This window comes from Saprolegnia parasitica (genome assembly GCF_000151545.1).
Source record: "Saprolegnia parasitica CBS 223.65 unplaced genomic scaffold supercont2.18, whole genome shotgun sequence".
NCBI classification, from domain to species: Eukaryota; Oomycota; class Saprolegniomycetes; order Saprolegniales; family Saprolegniaceae; genus Saprolegnia; species Saprolegnia parasitica.
In genome coordinates, this window is record NW_012156412.1 from 384306 (window position 1) to 400420 (window position 16115).

The 16115-nt window shown below is 58.1% G+C and overlaps 9 protein-coding genes across 9 annotated transcripts; 3 read left to right on the forward strand and 6 right to left on the reverse strand.

Moving 5' to 3' along the window:
* Positions 1 to 383: 383 nt before the first annotated feature.
* Positions 384 to 1687, reverse strand: SPRG_05989 (hypothetical protein; the record flags this gene model as incomplete). The annotated part of the gene is made up of 4 exons (XM_012344560.1): positions 384 to 635; positions 686 to 885; positions 930 to 1244; positions 1298 to 1687. 4 exons carry the CDS (start codon positions 1685 to 1687, stop codon positions 452 to 454), a joined length of 1089 nt encoding a protein of 362 aa, XP_012199950.1. The 3' UTR covers positions 384 to 451.
* Positions 1688 to 1973: 286 nt separating this feature from the next.
* On the reverse strand, positions 1974 to 3299 carry SPRG_05990 (hypothetical protein; the record flags this gene model as incomplete). Its single annotated transcript, XM_012344561.1, has 4 exons — positions 1974 to 2247; positions 2298 to 2497; positions 2546 to 2854; positions 2904 to 3299. The coding sequence occupies 4 exons, from the start codon at positions 3297 to 3299 to the stop codon at positions 2055 to 2057; spliced, it is 1098 nt and encodes a 365-aa protein (XP_012199951.1). The 3' UTR covers positions 1974 to 2054.
* A 224-nt stretch (positions 3300 to 3523) lies between these two features.
* SPRG_05991 (hypothetical protein) lies at positions 3524 to 4810 on the reverse strand (the record flags this gene model as incomplete). The annotated part of the gene is made up of 5 exons (XM_012344562.1): positions 3524 to 3704; positions 3756 to 3955; positions 3999 to 4157; positions 4211 to 4318; positions 4361 to 4810. 5 exons carry the CDS (start codon positions 4808 to 4810, stop codon positions 3524 to 3526), a joined length of 1098 nt encoding a protein of 365 aa, XP_012199952.1.
* Positions 4811 to 5459: 649 nt separating this feature from the next.
* SPRG_05992 (hypothetical protein) lies at positions 5460 to 6553 on the reverse strand (the record flags this gene model as incomplete). Its single annotated transcript, XM_012344563.1, has 3 exons — positions 5460 to 5663; positions 5710 to 6030; positions 6071 to 6553. 3 exons carry the CDS (start codon positions 6551 to 6553, stop codon positions 5460 to 5462), a joined length of 1008 nt encoding a protein of 335 aa, XP_012199953.1.
* Positions 6554 to 6674: 121 nt separating this feature from the next.
* SPRG_05993 (hypothetical protein) lies at positions 6675 to 7981 on the reverse strand. The gene is made up of 4 exons (XM_012344564.1): positions 7544 to 7981; positions 7177 to 7491; positions 6924 to 7123; positions 6675 to 6874 (listed from the first exon to the last, which is right to left on the reverse strand). Exons 1-4 carry the CDS (start codon positions 7952 to 7954, stop codon positions 6688 to 6690), a joined length of 1113 nt encoding a protein of 370 aa, XP_012199954.1. The 5' UTR covers positions 7955 to 7981; the 3' UTR covers positions 6675 to 6687.
* Positions 7982 to 8352: 371 nt separating this feature from the next.
* Positions 8353 to 9533, reverse strand: SPRG_05994 (hypothetical protein; the record flags this gene model as incomplete). Its single annotated transcript, XM_012344565.1, has 4 exons — positions 8353 to 8530; positions 8579 to 8778; positions 8825 to 9136; positions 9183 to 9533. The coding sequence occupies 4 exons, from the start codon at positions 9531 to 9533 to the stop codon at positions 8353 to 8355; spliced, it is 1041 nt and encodes a 346-aa protein (XP_012199955.1).
* Positions 9534 to 10768: 1235 nt separating this feature from the next.
* Positions 10769 to 12071, forward strand: SPRG_05995 (hypothetical protein). Its single transcript, XM_012344566.1, has 4 exons — positions 10769 to 11162; positions 11209 to 11517; positions 11564 to 11763; positions 11821 to 12071. Exons 1-4 carry the CDS (start codon positions 10773 to 10775, stop codon positions 11996 to 11998), a joined length of 1077 nt encoding a protein of 358 aa, XP_012199956.1. The 5' UTR covers positions 10769 to 10772; the 3' UTR covers positions 11999 to 12071.
* A 1109-nt stretch (positions 12072 to 13180) lies between these two features.
* SPRG_05996 (hypothetical protein) lies at positions 13181 to 14350 on the forward strand (the record flags this gene model as incomplete). The annotated part of the gene is made up of 4 exons (XM_012344567.1): positions 13181 to 13515; positions 13567 to 13878; positions 13922 to 14127; positions 14173 to 14350. The coding sequence occupies exons 1-4, from the start codon at positions 13186 to 13188 to the stop codon at positions 14348 to 14350; spliced, it is 1026 nt and encodes a 341-aa protein (XP_012199957.1). The 5' UTR covers positions 13181 to 13185.
* Positions 14351 to 14683: 333 nt separating this feature from the next.
* Positions 14684 to 15878, forward strand: SPRG_05997 (hypothetical protein; the record flags this gene model as incomplete). Its single annotated transcript, XM_012344568.1, has 4 exons — positions 14684 to 15040; positions 15095 to 15406; positions 15448 to 15647; positions 15701 to 15878. 4 exons carry the CDS (start codon positions 14684 to 14686, stop codon positions 15876 to 15878), a joined length of 1047 nt encoding a protein of 348 aa, XP_012199958.1.
* Between the last annotated feature and the right edge of the window lie 237 nt (positions 15879 to 16115).

Consider the following 16115-nt stretch of genomic DNA (forward strand, 5'->3'; position numbering starts at 1 on the left):
GCGTCCTAGAACGTTCTTTGGAGCTTGGCTACAGAATTTCATGTATACCCTAGCCCTTATCCCACCCCTTGTCTGGTGAAACGCTTCTGAATCTAGCGCCACAAGGCAACAGGCCCAGTCCGCGCGGGCATGGAATCGACACGAAGCGCTCTCGATTCTACGTCCAACTGTTGTAGCGATGAGCCACGCGCCGTGGATCTGTAGCGCAATCGAGACCTCGTAGCGCAATCGGGCACATGATGAAATTCTCGAGACGACAGCTGTTTTGTGCGTGCATGGCCGCTCGTCCGAGCTCTCCGTCCTCTGATTTGCGTGTCTTCTTGGCCTGCTCTTGGGGCACACGTCGTCTGGAGGCTCACTTGTTTAGCAAGCACAGACTCTATTTCCGCACCCAATTCTTGTTGATCCCTATTTTATGCAATACAGGAGACGGATACACGGATGGCGGTCGCTAGTCGCCAAACAAACTTTCGAGCGTCTCGAACGTGCGCTTGACCTCGCGCAAAATGAAGTCGCAAATCAAATGCTGCGGGTTGGATGCCAACGGACCGTTCGGTGGCGCTTGAATCGGGAGCTCCCCAGACATGCACACGCGGCGCACGGCCATGTTGTCGCTAGCGCGCTCGAGTATCAACCTACTTACCACCGGTCGCAAGCTCTTTCTATCAATATATCAAGTGCTTACACGATCGTGTCGTTGCCAATGTAAAGACCATCGACGGGCGGGTACTTTTCGTCGTCGAGGACCGTGCGGAATACAAAGACAACCCGGTCCTCCTCGACGTAGCGCTTGAGCGCCCCGAGGCGCCGGAGGTACGGCATCGCATCGCCGAGCGACTCGGTCTGCTCAATGTACACGCCGTCGTCGCCGAATGCCTCGAGCACCTACACGACGACTGAGCTTTCTTCTCCGAATGGAAAGCTTGGACCTTGACGCGGATCGTGCCTTCGAGAATGTGATTGGACGCGTCGTTCCAGAGGGACCAGAAGCGCAGCGCAGCGCTGAGAAAGTGACACGGCAGCGCCTTGACGCCGCGGACGTCGACGGTCATGACGTCGTCGGTCGTCGAGAGGTCGATGGACCGGAGACCGTCCGGCGCGTCCAAAATTCCTGTCCGCAGCAGAATCGTGTCGACGCGCTCGTACACGTCGTTCATAAAGGCGTGGTAGGCGATCGCGCGCGCCGCGGGGTCGCGCGGCAGCCGCCGCAGCTTCCAGTCGACCATGTCCATCGTCGGAAAGGCCTAGGACAACATGGTTACCGCGGGCGCAATGTATAGAGCAAGCAAAGACGTACGACGAGCTTCGGGCGCTTGACGAGCAGCTGGTTGAGGATCTCGGCGACTTTGAGCTGCTCTTCGATCGCGCGCTTCAAGCGGGCGTTCTCGGACGTCGCTTGCTGCCGCCCGAGCTTCTGCATGCGCGCCTTCTTTTCCCAGTACGAGCTGTGGCTTACTTCGAGGCCGCGGATGTTCTTGAGCACCGCGAGGTGCGAGCTGAGCTCCGCGACTTGGCTTTGCAAGAAATCGAGCTCCCGCTTCTGCCGCTTCCGGAAGCGCTGCTGCGCCGTCGCGTTGGCATCGTCGTCGTCGTCGGCAACGCTGGCCTGGGCCGTGCGCGGAGGCGACGCGTCCAGGAAGTCGAGAAAGTCGGGCGACGCCATGCCCCAGGCGTCGTCACGCTCCATATTGCGTGGCACGGTCTCGTCCGAAAATGACCCGGTTCGTACCCTTCCCAGCACTGTCTCAAACAATGACGCGGCGCCACCATCGACGCGGCCTTCGATTAACCCCCCAGAAGAAGACAACCCTTGCACCCCGCGCGGGCGTTGGTGGCGCAAGCGGCTACGTCGATGCAGCTATGTCACTTGCTGCAAGGGTACTGAAGCTGCGATGGTCATAAGCCCGTTCCACAAGTTGGAAAAGCCGCTTTGTCGCTGTTCCTGGAATAGACGAAGCGGAAGTCTAGTCGGATCCAAATCTCGTGCCATCCAGAATCTAGTTGATACATATCCAGTTCTTATATAGGTTTCATCAATCTCGCATGCACAATCATCACAGCGGTGCGTCCCCAAGGATGTGATCGAAGACGACGCACACCCGCTTGGCTTCGTCCAAGAGGCGGTCACAAATCGCGGGCTTGGAGAGACCGGCGAGGGGGTTGCCGGGCGGCGGTGCCAACGGAAGCTCGCCTGCGAGGCAGAACCGGCGGCGGCACGTCGTGTCCGTCACGCGCTCGGCGACAAACCTACTCCATCCAGCTTCATGAGCACCAGGTCGCGCGTCTGCATGGCGTACACAAACGTGTCGTTGGCCGTGTAGAGTCCGCTGGGCACGGGGTATGTGGCGTCCTGCAGCACCGACTGCATGACAAAGACGATGCGATCGGGCTCTTCAAAGCGCTTGATGCACGCGAGCCGCTGCGCGTACGGCGCGAGACCGTCGATCGCGTCGATGAACTGCACGTACACCGTGTCCCGCCCAAAGGTCGCAAGGTTCTACGCATACACATGTAAGCCTCGCGATCGCGGAGGTAGACGTCGTGCCTTGATGTTGATGGCATTGCCTTCGGGCTGGTACCACAGCGACCAGAAGCGGTCGGCGGCTTCGCGGAATCCGACACTCGAGTCTTTGACCCACTGCATTTCGATCGAGATGGTGTCTTGATGCTTCGCGCTGTCGATGCAAATGCTGTTGTGGCCGTGGCCGCCGTCGTAGAGTCCGCGCCGAAGCAAGAACGTGTCGGCGCGCTCGTACATCTCGTCGGTCATGGCGTGACAGCACGCATGGCGCGCACCCGAGTCCTGTGGCAGGAAGCGCCGGTTCACGTCCATGAGCTCGACGTTGGCGGTACCCTGCGACCAAGATGAGCGCTCTATAGGTATCAAGGTATCGTCGTGCTACCGTGAGCTTGAGCGGCTTGTGCAAGAGCTGCTGGATCGTCTCGAGCACCTTTTGCTGCGTCTCGATGGCTTCCTTGAGCTTGGCGTTCTCGTGCGCTGCCTTGCGCACGCTGAGCCGCTGGAGCCGCGCTTTCTTCTCCCAGAACGAGCTCTGACTGGTCTCCATGCGACGGATGTTTTGGAGGACCGTCAAGTGGGCGCTGAGTTGGTTTGCTTCGTCGTGGAGGCGCTGAACCTCGGCCTGCTGCCGCTTCCGGTACCGCTTCTGCGCCGAGACGGGCGGGTCCTCGGTCGGGCTCGCGGTACACGCAGTGCCCGGCGCATGGAGAAAGCCAAGGATCTCATCGGCGTCGAGCGACCACGCCGTTGCATCGTACGCCAGGATCGACTCGACCATGCTGGACCTTCTCTCGGCTTCGCCGTTTCGACTATGCCATCGCAACGACGTTCCCAGCAGTGTCTCATGTGACAGCTGGAAGCACCCAAAGGCGATCGGCAAGCACGTTCTTCGGTTCCCATCGGGCTGCTCTGCCCATGATGTCGCAGCCAAACAAAGCGAGGCAGAAGCGACGCTGGTGTTTATAAGTTACTGGCGTAGGGCTCGGGTAGTGCGGAGTGACCTCACTGCATCACTTGGTCGAGCACATCGAACGTGTGGGTAACTTCGTGCAAGATAAAGTCGCAGATGAGATCCCGCGGGTTCGAGACAAGAGGACTGCCGGGCGGCGGTGCGATCGGGAGCTGTCCATGGAGGCAGAGACGTCGCCGCGACTCGGTGTCGCTCACGCGCTCGAGCACCAGTCTATTCGCACGGAGATGCTCGAGACATGACAGGAGGAGGACGATAACGTACGTGACCACGTCATTGCCACTGTATAGTCCGTCCACAGGTGGATGCTTGGGGTCGTGCAAGACCGTGTTCATGACAAAGACGATGCGGTCGTCCTCGACAAAGCGCTTCATGGCCGCGAGCCGGCGCAGGTACGGCCGCCCACCGCGCAGCGACTCGATTTGCTCAAGGTACGACGTGTCGTCGCCGAAAGTCTCGAGCGTCTACCTTTGAGCATGAGCTTACCGTATCGATAGCAATGGAGACCTTGGATTCGAAGATTCCCTTGAGCGCCGAGTGGTTGGGATCGCACCAAATCGACCAAATGTGCATGCCGGCATCCATAAAGTGCGATGGAATGAGGCTCACGGCCTGAACGTCGATCAGAATCGCGTCTTCGGCCGTGTTGGCCGAAACCTTGAACGCCTTGTGGCCGTCGGGCACGCCAAGAGGCCGCGTTGGAGCAGCATCGTGTCGACGCGGTCGTAGACGTCGGCCATGAGCGCGTGAAAGCACGCGTGGCGGCCCGCATCGTCGAGCGGCATGCGTCGCATCTTCCACTCGACCATGTCCATGGTCGGAAAGGCCTAATGCGCATTAGGTTGTACGTCTAGAGCCTCATCTCGTACCGCCAGCTTGGGCCGCTTGACAAGCAGCTGATCCAGCGTCTCGGCGATCTTGAGCTGCTCCTCGACCGCTTCTTTTAGCCGGGTGTTCTCCTGCGCGGCCTTTTGGCTGCTCAACTTTTGCACGCGCGCCTTCTTCTCCCAGAACGAGCTCTGATCTGTCTCCATGCTGCGGATGCTCTTGAGCACCGAGAGGTGCGCGCTCATCTCGGCCACCTGCTCGCGAAGATAGTCGAGCTCGCGCTTCTGGCGCTTGCGGTACCGCTGCTGCGCGGTCGAATTCTTGCTCGCGTCCGAGCTCGTGTCGTCGTCCTCGTTGATGGGCTTGCGCACACCTGCGCTCGGTGCTACAGCCGGCGGCGCATCTGCGGTGGGCGCATGAAGGAGCTCGAAGAGCGTCGTCGCGTCCGCGCCCCAGCCCTCGTAGCCATCGTAGTCCACCAGCGGCTCCATGCTGAGGACACTTGCGCCACCAAATATATGTGGAACGTTCGTTGTTGCGTCTTATTGGCCTATATTTGAGACGCACGGGATAAATGGTCCTAGCAAGGAGACAAAAGACCGAAAAAGAGGGTGCCGGATTGCGCGTCATGGCGCGGGCATGATCAAGCCCGATGACACAGTGTGCGTCACGGCCAATCACAAGCGAGGCGAGTTCTCCAGTCGAGGCCGCAGTGACAACGCCAGCGAAAGCTTACACAGTAGTAGAGTGCACAGCGACTTTGCTCTTGCAGATTCAATGGGCTCGATCGTATCATCTGGTGGTTGCTTGTTTGGCTGCTTGCGCTTTCACGCAATATTGTGCATGTGGCGCCGACCGGCAGACGCCACCAATGCTCAAATAAGACGCAACAAGATTGAACGGTAGCCTTGCGCAATTATCCAAAGATCGCTTCCAAGTGGTCGAAACACTGCGTCATTTCGTGCAAAATGAAGTCGCAGATCAAGTGCTGGGGGTTGTCAGTGAGAGGACTCCCCGGTGGTGGTGCAATGGGCAGCTCGCCGCTCAAGCAGAGTCGTCGCATGGTCTCGGTTTCACTCACACGCTCAAAAATGACCCTACAAATAGCGTTGCGAGCGCGCTGCGAAAGACCCGTTTCGCCTACGTGAGCTGGTCGTTGGAGACGTAGAGGCCGGCGGGCGGCGGGTGCAGCGGGTCGTCCAAGATCGTGCGAACGACAAAGACAACACGGTCGTCTTCTATGTAGCGCTGTGTCGCGCAGAGGCGGTAGAGGTATGGGACCGCGCCACGGAAGAGCTCGATGTGCTCGCAGTAGATGATATTGTCGTCAATTTTGTCCAGCACCTAAAGACGGCAAATGAGTTGGTCGCGCCAAATACCGCCGACCGACCCGTGAGCGGAAGATGCGCTGAAACGCAGTGTTGTACGGATCGTTCCAAATCGACCAGAGGCGGCTGGCCAACGCCAAGTAGTTGGACGCTATGCGATGTACACCTTGGACGGAAGTCTCGAGCGCGGTGCCTGCTTCGTTGAGGCGGACCGCCACCGATTTGTGGCCCGACGGTACATCGAAGAGGTTTTGGCGCAATAGCATCGTATCGACATGGTCGTAGCCGTCTTGGAGAAGCGCGCGGAGGCATGTGTGTCGACTCACCTTGTCGGTCAATAGCCGCCGATGCCGCCAGTCGACCGTGTCCATGGTCGGGAACATCTAACGCTCATGAGCATCAGCAAAGCAATGGCCCTGGTACCGCCAGCTTGGGCCGCTTCGCGAGCAATTGGTTCAGCATCTCGGCGATCTTGAGCTGCTCTTCAACTGCATCTTTTAGGTGCGCGTTTTCCTGTGTGGCCTTTTGGCAGCTTAGCTTTTGAACGCGCGCCTTCTTCTCCCAGAACGAGCTCTGGCTCGTCTCCATACAATGAATGCTCTTGAGGACTGTGAGGTGCGCGCTCATCTCGGCCACTTGGTCGCGAAGGTACTCGAGCTCGCGCTTCTGGCGCTTCCGATACCGCTGCTGCGCCGTCGAGTTCTTGCTGCTGCTGCCGGTAGCATCCGAGGTCATGCTGTTAGCGTCGTCCTCATCGTACGAGGGCCGCCGGGTCATGGCCATCTTAGCTATCGGCGTCGCTTTCTCGACCGTGATGGCCGGCGTGGGCTCGGCTGCGGGCTCGATGAGCAGGTCCAGGAACGAGTCCAGGACCGGCGCGCTCCAGGTTGCAAGGTCGTCGGCCATCACTTTGTGCACTGTATCCGGTAGAATCCGGATAATGATGCCAAGCTACCAAAGGTGTCTTAGCCCAACTGGTGTTTCTCACCATGTTCTCAATTGCCAATGCGACACGTTATGTCTTGATTACGATCTCGCGCTTACGCTAGAATGCGCTCGAGTGCATCGCACGTCCGTGTGACTTCGTGCAGCACAAAGTCGCAGATGAAGCGGTCGGCCGGGTTCTCGCGCAAGAGCGGGTTCTCGGGCGGCGGCTGAATCGGGAGTTCACCGCCAAGGCTGATGCGGCGAATGCACCACTTGGCGTCCTTGGGCTCAAAGACGATCCTACGCCATCTCGGGTTATCAATGGAAAGACAAGAAGCTGCCGACGTACGTGGCGGCGTCGTTGCCAATGTAAAGACCGTCGACGGGCGGGTGCTTTTCGTCGTCGAGAATCGTGCGCATGACAAACACAATGCGCCGGTTTTCGACGATGCGCTGCATGCCACAGAGCCGCCGCAAGTACGGCGCCGTGCCATGGAACGTATCAAACTGCTCCATGTACACGGTGTCGTCGCCGAAGCGTTCAAGGACCTGGTGTAGCCATTTCGACCTGACTGTAAACTAGGACAAAGCAAGTGCAGTACCTTGGAGTCGAACGTGCCGGGAAGCGTTTGGTTGGATGTCCAGATGGACCAAAAGTGGGCGGCGGCCGACACGTAGTCGCGCCCTTGCGCGTGCACGTACTGAATGTCGATGAACATGGACGAGCCACTCGTGCTTGGCTCGACGCGGAACGAACGGTGCCCAATCGGCGCGTCGAGGAGGCCGCGCCGAAGCAGCGTCGTGTCGACGCGATCGTATGCGTCGGCCATGATGGCGAGAAAGCTCGCGCGGCGCGCGTCGGCGGCGATTGGAAGGTGCCGCAGCTTGGCGTCGACCATGTCCAGCGTCGGAAAGGCCTGCAGGTGCACATGTGAGCGCCAATACGTACGACGAAGACGTGATGCGTACTGCGAGCTTGGGCCGTTTCACGAGCAGCTGCTCCAAGACGGTGGCAACCTCAAGCTGCTCTTCGAGGGCGCGCTTGAGGCGCGCGTTTTCCTTGTGGGCCTGATGGGAGCCGCGCTGCTGGGTGCGCGCGACCTGCTCCCAGTGCGAGTCATGGCTGTGGCCGCGTAGGCTCTGCACAACCGAGAGGTGCGCCGTGAGCTGCGTCACTTGGTTGCGAAGGTAGTCGAGCTCGCGCTTCTGGCGCTCGCGGTACCGCTTCTGAGGCGTCTCGCCGGGCAACGGCGTCTCCTCCTTGATCGTGTTGTGTGCAGTAAGGTCGCTAGGCAGAGGCACCTCGGAGAAGTCGAGGAACGGCTCTGTCAGCAGCGGCGCGATCCATCCGTCGTCGTCGTCCAGGAAAGCCAGGTCCATCGCTGCGAGAAATGCGCCGTCTAAAAGTCTTCTTTCTCAAAAGTAGCTCATTTTATGGCAACTTCAAGTGTCTGACGTGGCGTCCCATGGGCGCAGACACGAAAAACGACCTCGCCGAACCCTCTCCATTGCCAGGCGAGATCCTACGGGACGCAGTCTGCAGACAGCTTTCTGGATGAGCGACAAGGTAGAGAAAAAAAGAGAAAGGGCATCCAGCCCGATGACGTATTCAGTCGATTGCGCTACGTCGATCCGCCCTCGCCAGCGATGTGCCATATGCCTTCATCGCCGTGATGCCGACATTGGTCCTCTGTACACATTGTACGATGACGACAATGCGTCCTTGAGTACATGAACAGATATGTATCGACTACGTTGCAACAAACTGCGCGTCCTTGTTATTGCAGACTTTCTTCGAGGGCCGTAAAGATGGGCTCCATAAAGTTGGCTAATGCGTCCGACGGTGGCAGTGCCTCGAGCAAGAGCGGATTTGCAGCCGGCACATTCGTTGGGAACTTGCCCTCGGCGCAGAACCGCCGGCACGTTCGGTGGTCGTCCAGTGCCTCGAAAACGACGCTACGCCAAAACACCGTTCAATCAGTTCTCACGCTCCGCCATGCGCACCAGGCTGTGTGGTTGCCGATGAGGACACCCGGGGGCGGCTTGTGGCTGGCGTCTTCCAGGAACGTCTTGAGCACAAGCGTGATCTTGTCGATTTCCACAAACCGCTTCATGGCGAACATGAGGTGCGTGCAGGGTGTGCCAGCCTGCGCCGCGGCCGTGATACGAATGTAAATACCGTCGTCTCCAAATGTCTCGACAACCTACTCACTATGCTGGGACTGTCGACCACTGTAGATAGAAGATTACCTCGAACGTGACGTGCGGCAACACGTCGTTGCTCTTGCTCTGCATAAAGGTCCAGACCGAGTCGCTGCAGGCAAAGTGGTCTTTGGCGACCTCGGCGACGCTGCGCATGTTGACGCAGAGCGCGTCGACGGCTTCGTGGACCTTTACCACGTGGTGGCCGCTCGCGGCGTCAAGGATGCCGGACCGCACGTAAAGTGTCTCGATTGAGTTGTAGGCATCGTTGAGCATACCGTCAAACGCAGCGCGGCGGCCGAGGGGGTCGAGCGGTAACCGGCGGACTTTCCAGTCGACAAAGTCGGCGGCTGCCATCGACTAGAGACAAATAGATGAGTCGCTGCTTGCAAGACGCATCTTGTACAGAGAGGCGTGGTCGCTTCGTCATCGCATGCTGAAGCGCATCGGCAAACTCGAGATGGTCTTCGAGGGCCCGCTTCAAGCGCGTGTTCTCAAGCAGCGCTGTGTCCAGCGCAAGCTTTTGGTTGCGTGCAATCTTTTCCCACGCGCCGGCGCTTGCCTCGACCTCGACGCGCTTGATGCTGCGCAGCGCCGAGAGGTGCGCCGCGAGCGTCACCGCCTCGTCGCGCAGTTGCACAAGCTCGTGCCGCTGACGCACTTGGTAGTTGGGGCGTGGCGATGCTGCCAGGACCGAGTCCAAGAGGCTGTCCATGATCGCCGCGTCCAGCACGTCGTCTTCGGACAACATCATCATCGTGTTCATGGGCTTTTCTAAAGTAGACGTCGCAACACAGCAACACTGGTCGCAACAGCCATGGGCCACTCGGCAGATGTTTATCATCCGGATGCGCAACTCTGACGTGGCAGCCTCTTGTGTCTGCACGCAGGTCCAATTTGGAGCCATCGTGTAGCGTAGTTGCCGATCGTCGATACGTAGAGACGCGTTAGGCGCGGTAAAATGATCGTCGAGTGGTCAGGTCCAGCCGAACGTCGTCATGTCGTCTAGAAGCCAACCTATGGGACTTGGTCGCTCGCACATGTCCCGAACGCGGTGCGAAACGAGCGATGCATTGGCACCTTCCCGGACAACCTAATGCAAACTGCATATACGGTTCATGCACACATGTAGTCTACAGACGGCAAGCTCTCGCTGGATAATAACACTAGGTGACTAGATCATTGTTGTTGGAAGGATGTGGAGAACGGCTAAAGTATGGCACTGCACAGCCTTTCGTGGCGGATGCTCGACTCGCTGCGTGTTGCTGAGCTTTAGGTATCAAACCATCATTGTAGACGCGAGGCATTTCAAGCGGCTGGAAGAATGTGAGCCGAGGGCGACTCTAATGCTATTGGCTAGGGCGTTGGCGGGCCGCGACAAGGGAGTAAAAAAGTCATATTCCCTTGGGCAACGATCACCATCGAACAAGTAATGTATGCCGGTCACGCGATTCGACATGCCGCACCCTGGTACCAGGAATTTGTCTCGATGATCCAATTCGACCCTGGCGATTGGACCGACGCTAGTCTGCCGGCGGCTGCGTCGCGTGCGTGTCTACAGCACATGCGACGATTGTGAGCTTGCGATTACATTGTAGTCGAGCGCGTTGAATCCAGGCGATGACGCTTCGTTTGTGTGTAGTAATACCGGCTTGGATGTATGGCTGCCCGACACATTTCATGGTGACAGCGACGCGCCATCAGTCCGCATCCAGTAGGACACCGACCCCGTCGACACGAAAGGGCAGCGATCACCGTCATGCGAGTTGACAGAATATGTACCTTCCGCGTCCATGATGATGAATGACTCAACAGGCCACGCTCAAAGCCGACGACGTGGCAGCGACAACGGTGGCCTTGCACGCAAATGCGACGATGCCATTGGTCCACATCCGGTCACGTCAACCAGTGCGCGTCCAGGATGCAAGAGCACGCAGTGCGACCTTCCCAAGATGCAGCGGTCGTCACAATTGGATTGAAGACGCTGTAGACAGCCATGACAACAGCGATACCTTGTGCGCCAACGGCGCCTCTCGGTGAGCCTGCATCAACTACCGCCGATGTCATTGCGACCGTGTTTGCCGACTTTGAACTGGATCTGCCAGTGCTGCCGCTGCGCCCGCCGCGCGTCGACCGTCAAAAGGAAGAGCTCGTCTACCTGCGACAGCAAGTCGAGCACCTCAATGCAATTTTGGTCGACCTCACGAGCTCGCGCATGGTCGACGAGCTCGCAGGGGGTACGTTTTGGGAGAAAATCGCGCGCGACCAAAAGATGGCGTCAACCCGCGCGAGCCAAGAAAATAATCGCCTCAAGCGCGCGCTGGAAGACCAGCTCCACGTCGCCAAAGAGCTCGAGCGCCTTCTCGTCAAGCGACCGCGTCTTGCGGTAAGCCCTCGGTCCGCATTTGCTTCAATCTTACCTGTATATATAGGAGCCACCGTCGCTGGATCTGGCCGACTGGAAACTGCGGCGGCTGCCTATGGACGAAGTGAGCCGTAGCGCAGCCTTTCACGCCATTGTCGACGACGCCTTCGCCAACCTCGAGACGCTCTTTCTCAGGTCGCACATTTTGGACGCGCCTATCGGGCAGCGTCTTCTCAATGTGACCGAGGACCGCGACTCGATTTTGATATCTGTCAAAAACGTCATTGAGATCCCAGACAATGTTATGTCGGTCGGCGAGAAGACGTGGACCACGTGGCGCGGGTGCTCCGGCACGCTGCCCCACATGCGCTTCGAGGTGATACAACAGTAGACAAACGATTGCATGTAAACGGTGTCGCTAGGTCCTCCAGAGCTTTGGCGTCGATGGCGTGTACGTCCGCATCACGACGAGTCTCGATGCGAGCACCCCGTGTATGCAGCTCAACTACGCGATCAAGCGCTTCGTCCGAGACACGCGCGTCGTCTTTGTACTCAAGACTGTCCTCGACGACGAGAAATTGCCTGTGCTTCCAGGCCTTCTCGTTGGCAACCACACGGCATGGTACGTTTGACGCGAAGGAATCGAATTCAAGATCTTACTCGACGAATGTATGTGTAGTATTGTCATGGAAGCTGTCGGCGCGAACCGAACGTGTCGACGCGTGTGCGTAGAGGGCAGTTTGCCCGCCCAGCCGCCGCGGCACAGTCCACTGCTTCAGAGAGAGCTCAGCGTCACGGATGCCGTCTTCAAGATGATGCAGTCGGTCTTTCAAACGCTAGAAATGTTGTTGGCATGACGACAAAGAATAGGTTATTTGAATTTCACGCTATAGTACGGGATGTAATGAACGAATTACGTGTTCTTGTCGTGGTATTAAAGACTCGGCATATGTCGAGACTGGGGCACGCGAAGGTTAAATATGTACCGGTACCCCTGTTGAGACCGGTTTCATCTGCGCGCCGAGGGTGGTGGAAGACAAGTGCTCAAGAGAAGTCGAAGCTAAACCTAGATATACTGGTAGAGTCAATGTCGTTGAGCTTCAACTTGAACGGCAAATAGAGCTGCAAGCACGTGCTATGTCACGATCAGACGCCGTATCCACAACCACCCCGGCGTCAAGCCTAGCAATTCCCTGCTGCTTCAATCATTCAACGGGCTGAGGCGATGTCTGAACTGGCTGACTCGTTTTGCTCAATCATTCTTGCCTGGAGTTTTTATGGCTGGGAGGCCGCACAGTCATAGCGGTAGAACATGGGAGGAGGCAGTACAACGTATTTAGGAAGGCCGCAACGCCCAGGAGTGCCGCCAGAAGTGGCTGTGCGCGCTTAGCCCGGTAGCAAGAAGCAAGAATACTGGACATTGGCCTGCTGACGAGATCCGGCGGCTGCTCGCAATGGCTCGTAGACTGCCGTGGACCCAAGTCGTCAAACATGGTGCGCAAACACGATGGTACGCTGTTGAGGACGCTCTGGTTGATTGTATGGCTCACGGATTGTGCTATTTTAGCTCCCGTCAATGTGAAAGCTGCTGAAAGCGTGGGATGGATGAGCGCGAAAATTCGTCGTCTGCGCCGTGAACGTCCTGTCTCTCCAACTGAGACCTGGGTCCTGCAACCGAGCTTGGGCTCGCGCATTTGGATGGAAATGAAATCAACCGCTTGCTCTCATAGGTGAACGAGCTCACGATGGACTCGAGCTGGCGGTCGCAAGCAACCCCATCAATGAATCCGACCATGGTCGGCGGACCTGACTTTGCGAGCGTGGGTGTCATGATCCCCCCAGCTACGGCCCCTCCGGCGCAGCTACCATCACGAACGATGTTACGCCGGCTGCGCCCGTCGTTAACACCCCAAAAAATGCTATCGATGACGTCGTCGAGGATTTCGGATGGTTGCCACCGATCGACTTACTGCCTACCTCTTCATGGTCGCCGCCATTATGACACAAAAACTGACCAATCACAAACGAGGATAAATTCATTGTGATGGAATCGCTGACGTCCGACGACGAGGCGCAGCTCGACGCTGCAATTGTCGACAGCCTCCTGAGCGCGCCGGCGCACTACCAGAAGAAGCAGCGTGCCGAGCTCGCGTACCTCCGCAGCCAAGTCGCACTGCTCTCGACGCACTTGGACGCGCTGGCATCCGCGAGGTACGCGCCAGATGTCGGCCACTGGGAGCGCACCGCGCGCAACCAAAAGATCGCGTCGCAGCGCGCTTTCATTGAAAACACGCGACTCAAGCGCGTGCTCGAAGACCAGCTCGAGCTCGCGGGCGCTCTCGAGAAGCTGCTCGTGAAGCGGCCGCGCCTCGCCGTAATGAGCAGCCTTGGCACCACGACTTGGGCGTTTGATCGTGCTGCGTAGGCGCTGCCGCTCCAAGACGTTGCCGACTGGAAGCTCCGACGACTGCCGTCGGAGCCAACACGCCGCGCCGCCGCCTTTCATGCGATGCTCGACGACGCCCACACGCACCTCGAGACGCTCCTCGTGCGCACGAGCATCCTCGATGCGCCGATCGGACACCGACGCTTGAGCGTCCACGAGGTCGACGACAGTATTCGCGTGTCGATGCAGAGCGTCGCGGACATTTCAAAGGACTTCGTCGCGTGCAGCGATGCGATCTGGTCGCGCTGGCATGGCCAGCTCAGCGCGTCCTTGCCGCACGTCCGCATGGAGGTATCTTTAAAGCTTTTGAGAGACTGCCAAGCATGTGTACTAGCTGATCGAAGACTTTGGCGCGAGTGGCGTCTACGTGCAGCTGTCGTCGAGCTTGGACACGACGAGCCATGTACCCTGCGTGTACATCATGTATGCGATCAAACGCTTCATCTTCCAAGACCGGATCGTCTTTGTCCTCAAGACAGTTCTCGAAGACGTGATGCACCCACCGCCGCCTGGACAACTCGTTGGCAACCACAACGCGTGGTACGACTATAGACGCGTGCAACATGTGGCTGATAGATCGGCTAGTATCCTTGTGCAGGCAGCAGGCGCCAACCGCACGATCCGACGCATGGTCGTCGAAGGGAGATTGCCGGCCGAAGCGCCGCAGCAGAACCCGCTCTTCCACTCACCCGGTCGCATCAGCGACGCGGTGCTCAAGCTGCTTCGGTCTGTGTTTGACGAACTGGAAGCCACGCTGAGTTAGCAATATCGGCGTATGCACATTTATAGAGGACGTTTATGGACAGGGTCCGCGGGGACGCATGTAGGGGCCGCAACAAAGCTCATATTTTGACCACTGGTAAATGTCATGTGCTTACTACTTTGAGGTGCAATAAGGTCTGCGCTCGTGCCATAATGGCAACCTGGTAATGGGCGTGGACTTGGTTCTTCCCGTCGCAACGAAATCGGCCTCCTGCCCTCAGGTCGTGATTGCTTGCTCGGCCAAAATCGTCTCAACTGCCTGTGATTGGCCAGCTTAAGGGCAATGTGAAACGTCCAGCCAATCCGAGCGCGCACTTTCCAGCAGTGATCACACATGGAGGACGACGCGTCGGCGATGAACGACCTCATCGATGCGGCGATCGTCAACAGCATCCTCGCGCCCACGCCCTCGTTGAGTGAGCCGATGCACTACCAGCAGCGCCAGAAGCTCGAGCTCGCGTACCTCCGGCAGCAAGCCGTCGACTTGAAGCTCCAGCTTGACGCGCTCACCAGCACCAAGACGTTGCAGGTGCAGACCAGCAGCAACTATTGGGAAAAAGTTGCACGCAACCAGAAACTCGCGTCCGAGTTGGCGACGCTGGAGAATGCTCGCCTCAAACGGGTGATGGAAGACCAGCTCGTGCTGGCGTCAGCCCTCGAGAAAGTGCTGGCCAAGCGCCCGCGGCTCGCGGTATGCTCTCGCTGTAGCGACCGCCGACACCGAAGTATTTTGCTATTTGTATAGGCGACACCGATGATGGACATGGCCGACTGGAAGCTGCGCCGCCTCCCAACAGACCCCAGCAGCCGCGCCACGGCCTTTCACGCGATCGTCGACGACGCGTATCATGCCCTCGAAACGATGTTTGTGCGAAGTGGCATCTGGGATGACCCGCCAGGGCACCGGTCATTGGGGGTGGCAGAAGACAACGACATGATTCTCGTGTCCATCAAGAGCGTGGTCAACGTCACCGGGCCGTATCTTGAAATTGGCGACCGCTTCTGGTCCGTCTGGAATGCGTCAGGAACAACCACGCCGCAGCATTTGCGTCTCGAGGTTCGATGTCCATCTAGAATCTGGTTTCTTAAGCCTTGTAGATTGTGGAGCGGTTTGATGAAAATGGAGTCTATGTTCGCATGAGCGTGAGCCTGGATGCGACGATGCCGTGCATGTATCTCATGTATGCGATCAAGCGCTACGTGCTTGGCGACCGCGTCATTATCGTGCAAAGAAGCGTCCTTGACGACGAGTCGCACCCCGTGCCCCCCGGTGTCCTCGTCGGCAACTACTCGGCGTGGTGCGAAACCTGCCATTGGAGTGTATATTCCATACTCACACTTGTGATTATAGTATGGTGGCCCAAGCCATCGGTCCGAATTTGACGTCGCGTCGCGTTTGCGTCCAGGGTAAACTGCCTGCCCAGCCCCCGATGGAGAACCCTCTGCGTCACCAAAACCTTCGCGTGAGCGACGCGGTCCTCAAGATGGTCCGCCTCGTCTTCGATACGCTTGAGCAACTCTTCAGCTAAGCGTTCAATTGATGCATGTTTCCATGTTGGGTTAACATTTTAGGCTATACGCATATTTGGTCATGGTAAATGTATTGCGCTGCAAGAGCAGTGTCTGCGTCAGCTTTTGATACCCAAAGAGGCGCCTGACAGAATTGCGTCACGGCGATGGCCAAACAAAGCGTTGGCTCCAGCGAGCTGTAGATCCAGCCTCGTCAGAGGGATTGTCCTCGTGGCTCGCCCTGCGTCGTCTACATT

What these genes read in the sequence shown, in the direction of transcription:
- SPRG_05993 (XM_012344564.1), bottom strand. Translation starts at nt 7,954, where the DNA reads ATGGACCTGGCTTTCCTGGACGACGACGACGGATGGATCGCGCCGCTG. An exon ending in TGAAACGGCCCAAGCTCGCA is followed by an intron (nt 7,492 to 7,543) that starts GTACGCATCACG and finishes GTGCACCTGCAG; the next exon opens with GCCTTTCCGACGCTGGACAT. An exon ending in ATTGGCAACGACGCCGCCAC is followed by an intron (nt 6,875 to 6,923) that starts GTACGTCGGCAG and finishes GAGATGGCGTAG; the next exon opens with GATCGTCTTTGAGCCCAAGG.
- SPRG_05995 (XM_012344566.1), top strand. Translation starts at nt 10,773, where the DNA reads ATGACAACAGCGATACCTTGTGCGCCAACGGCGCCTCTCGGTGAGCCT. An exon ending in TCAAGCGACCGCGTCTTGCG is followed by an intron (nt 11,163 to 11,208) that starts GTAAGCCCTCGG and finishes CTGTATATATAG; the next exon opens with GAGCCACCGTCGCTGGATCT. An exon ending in GTTGGCAACCACACGGCATG is followed by an intron (nt 11,764 to 11,820) that starts GTACGTTTGACG and finishes ATGTATGTGTAG; the next exon opens with TATTGTCATGGAAGCTGTCG.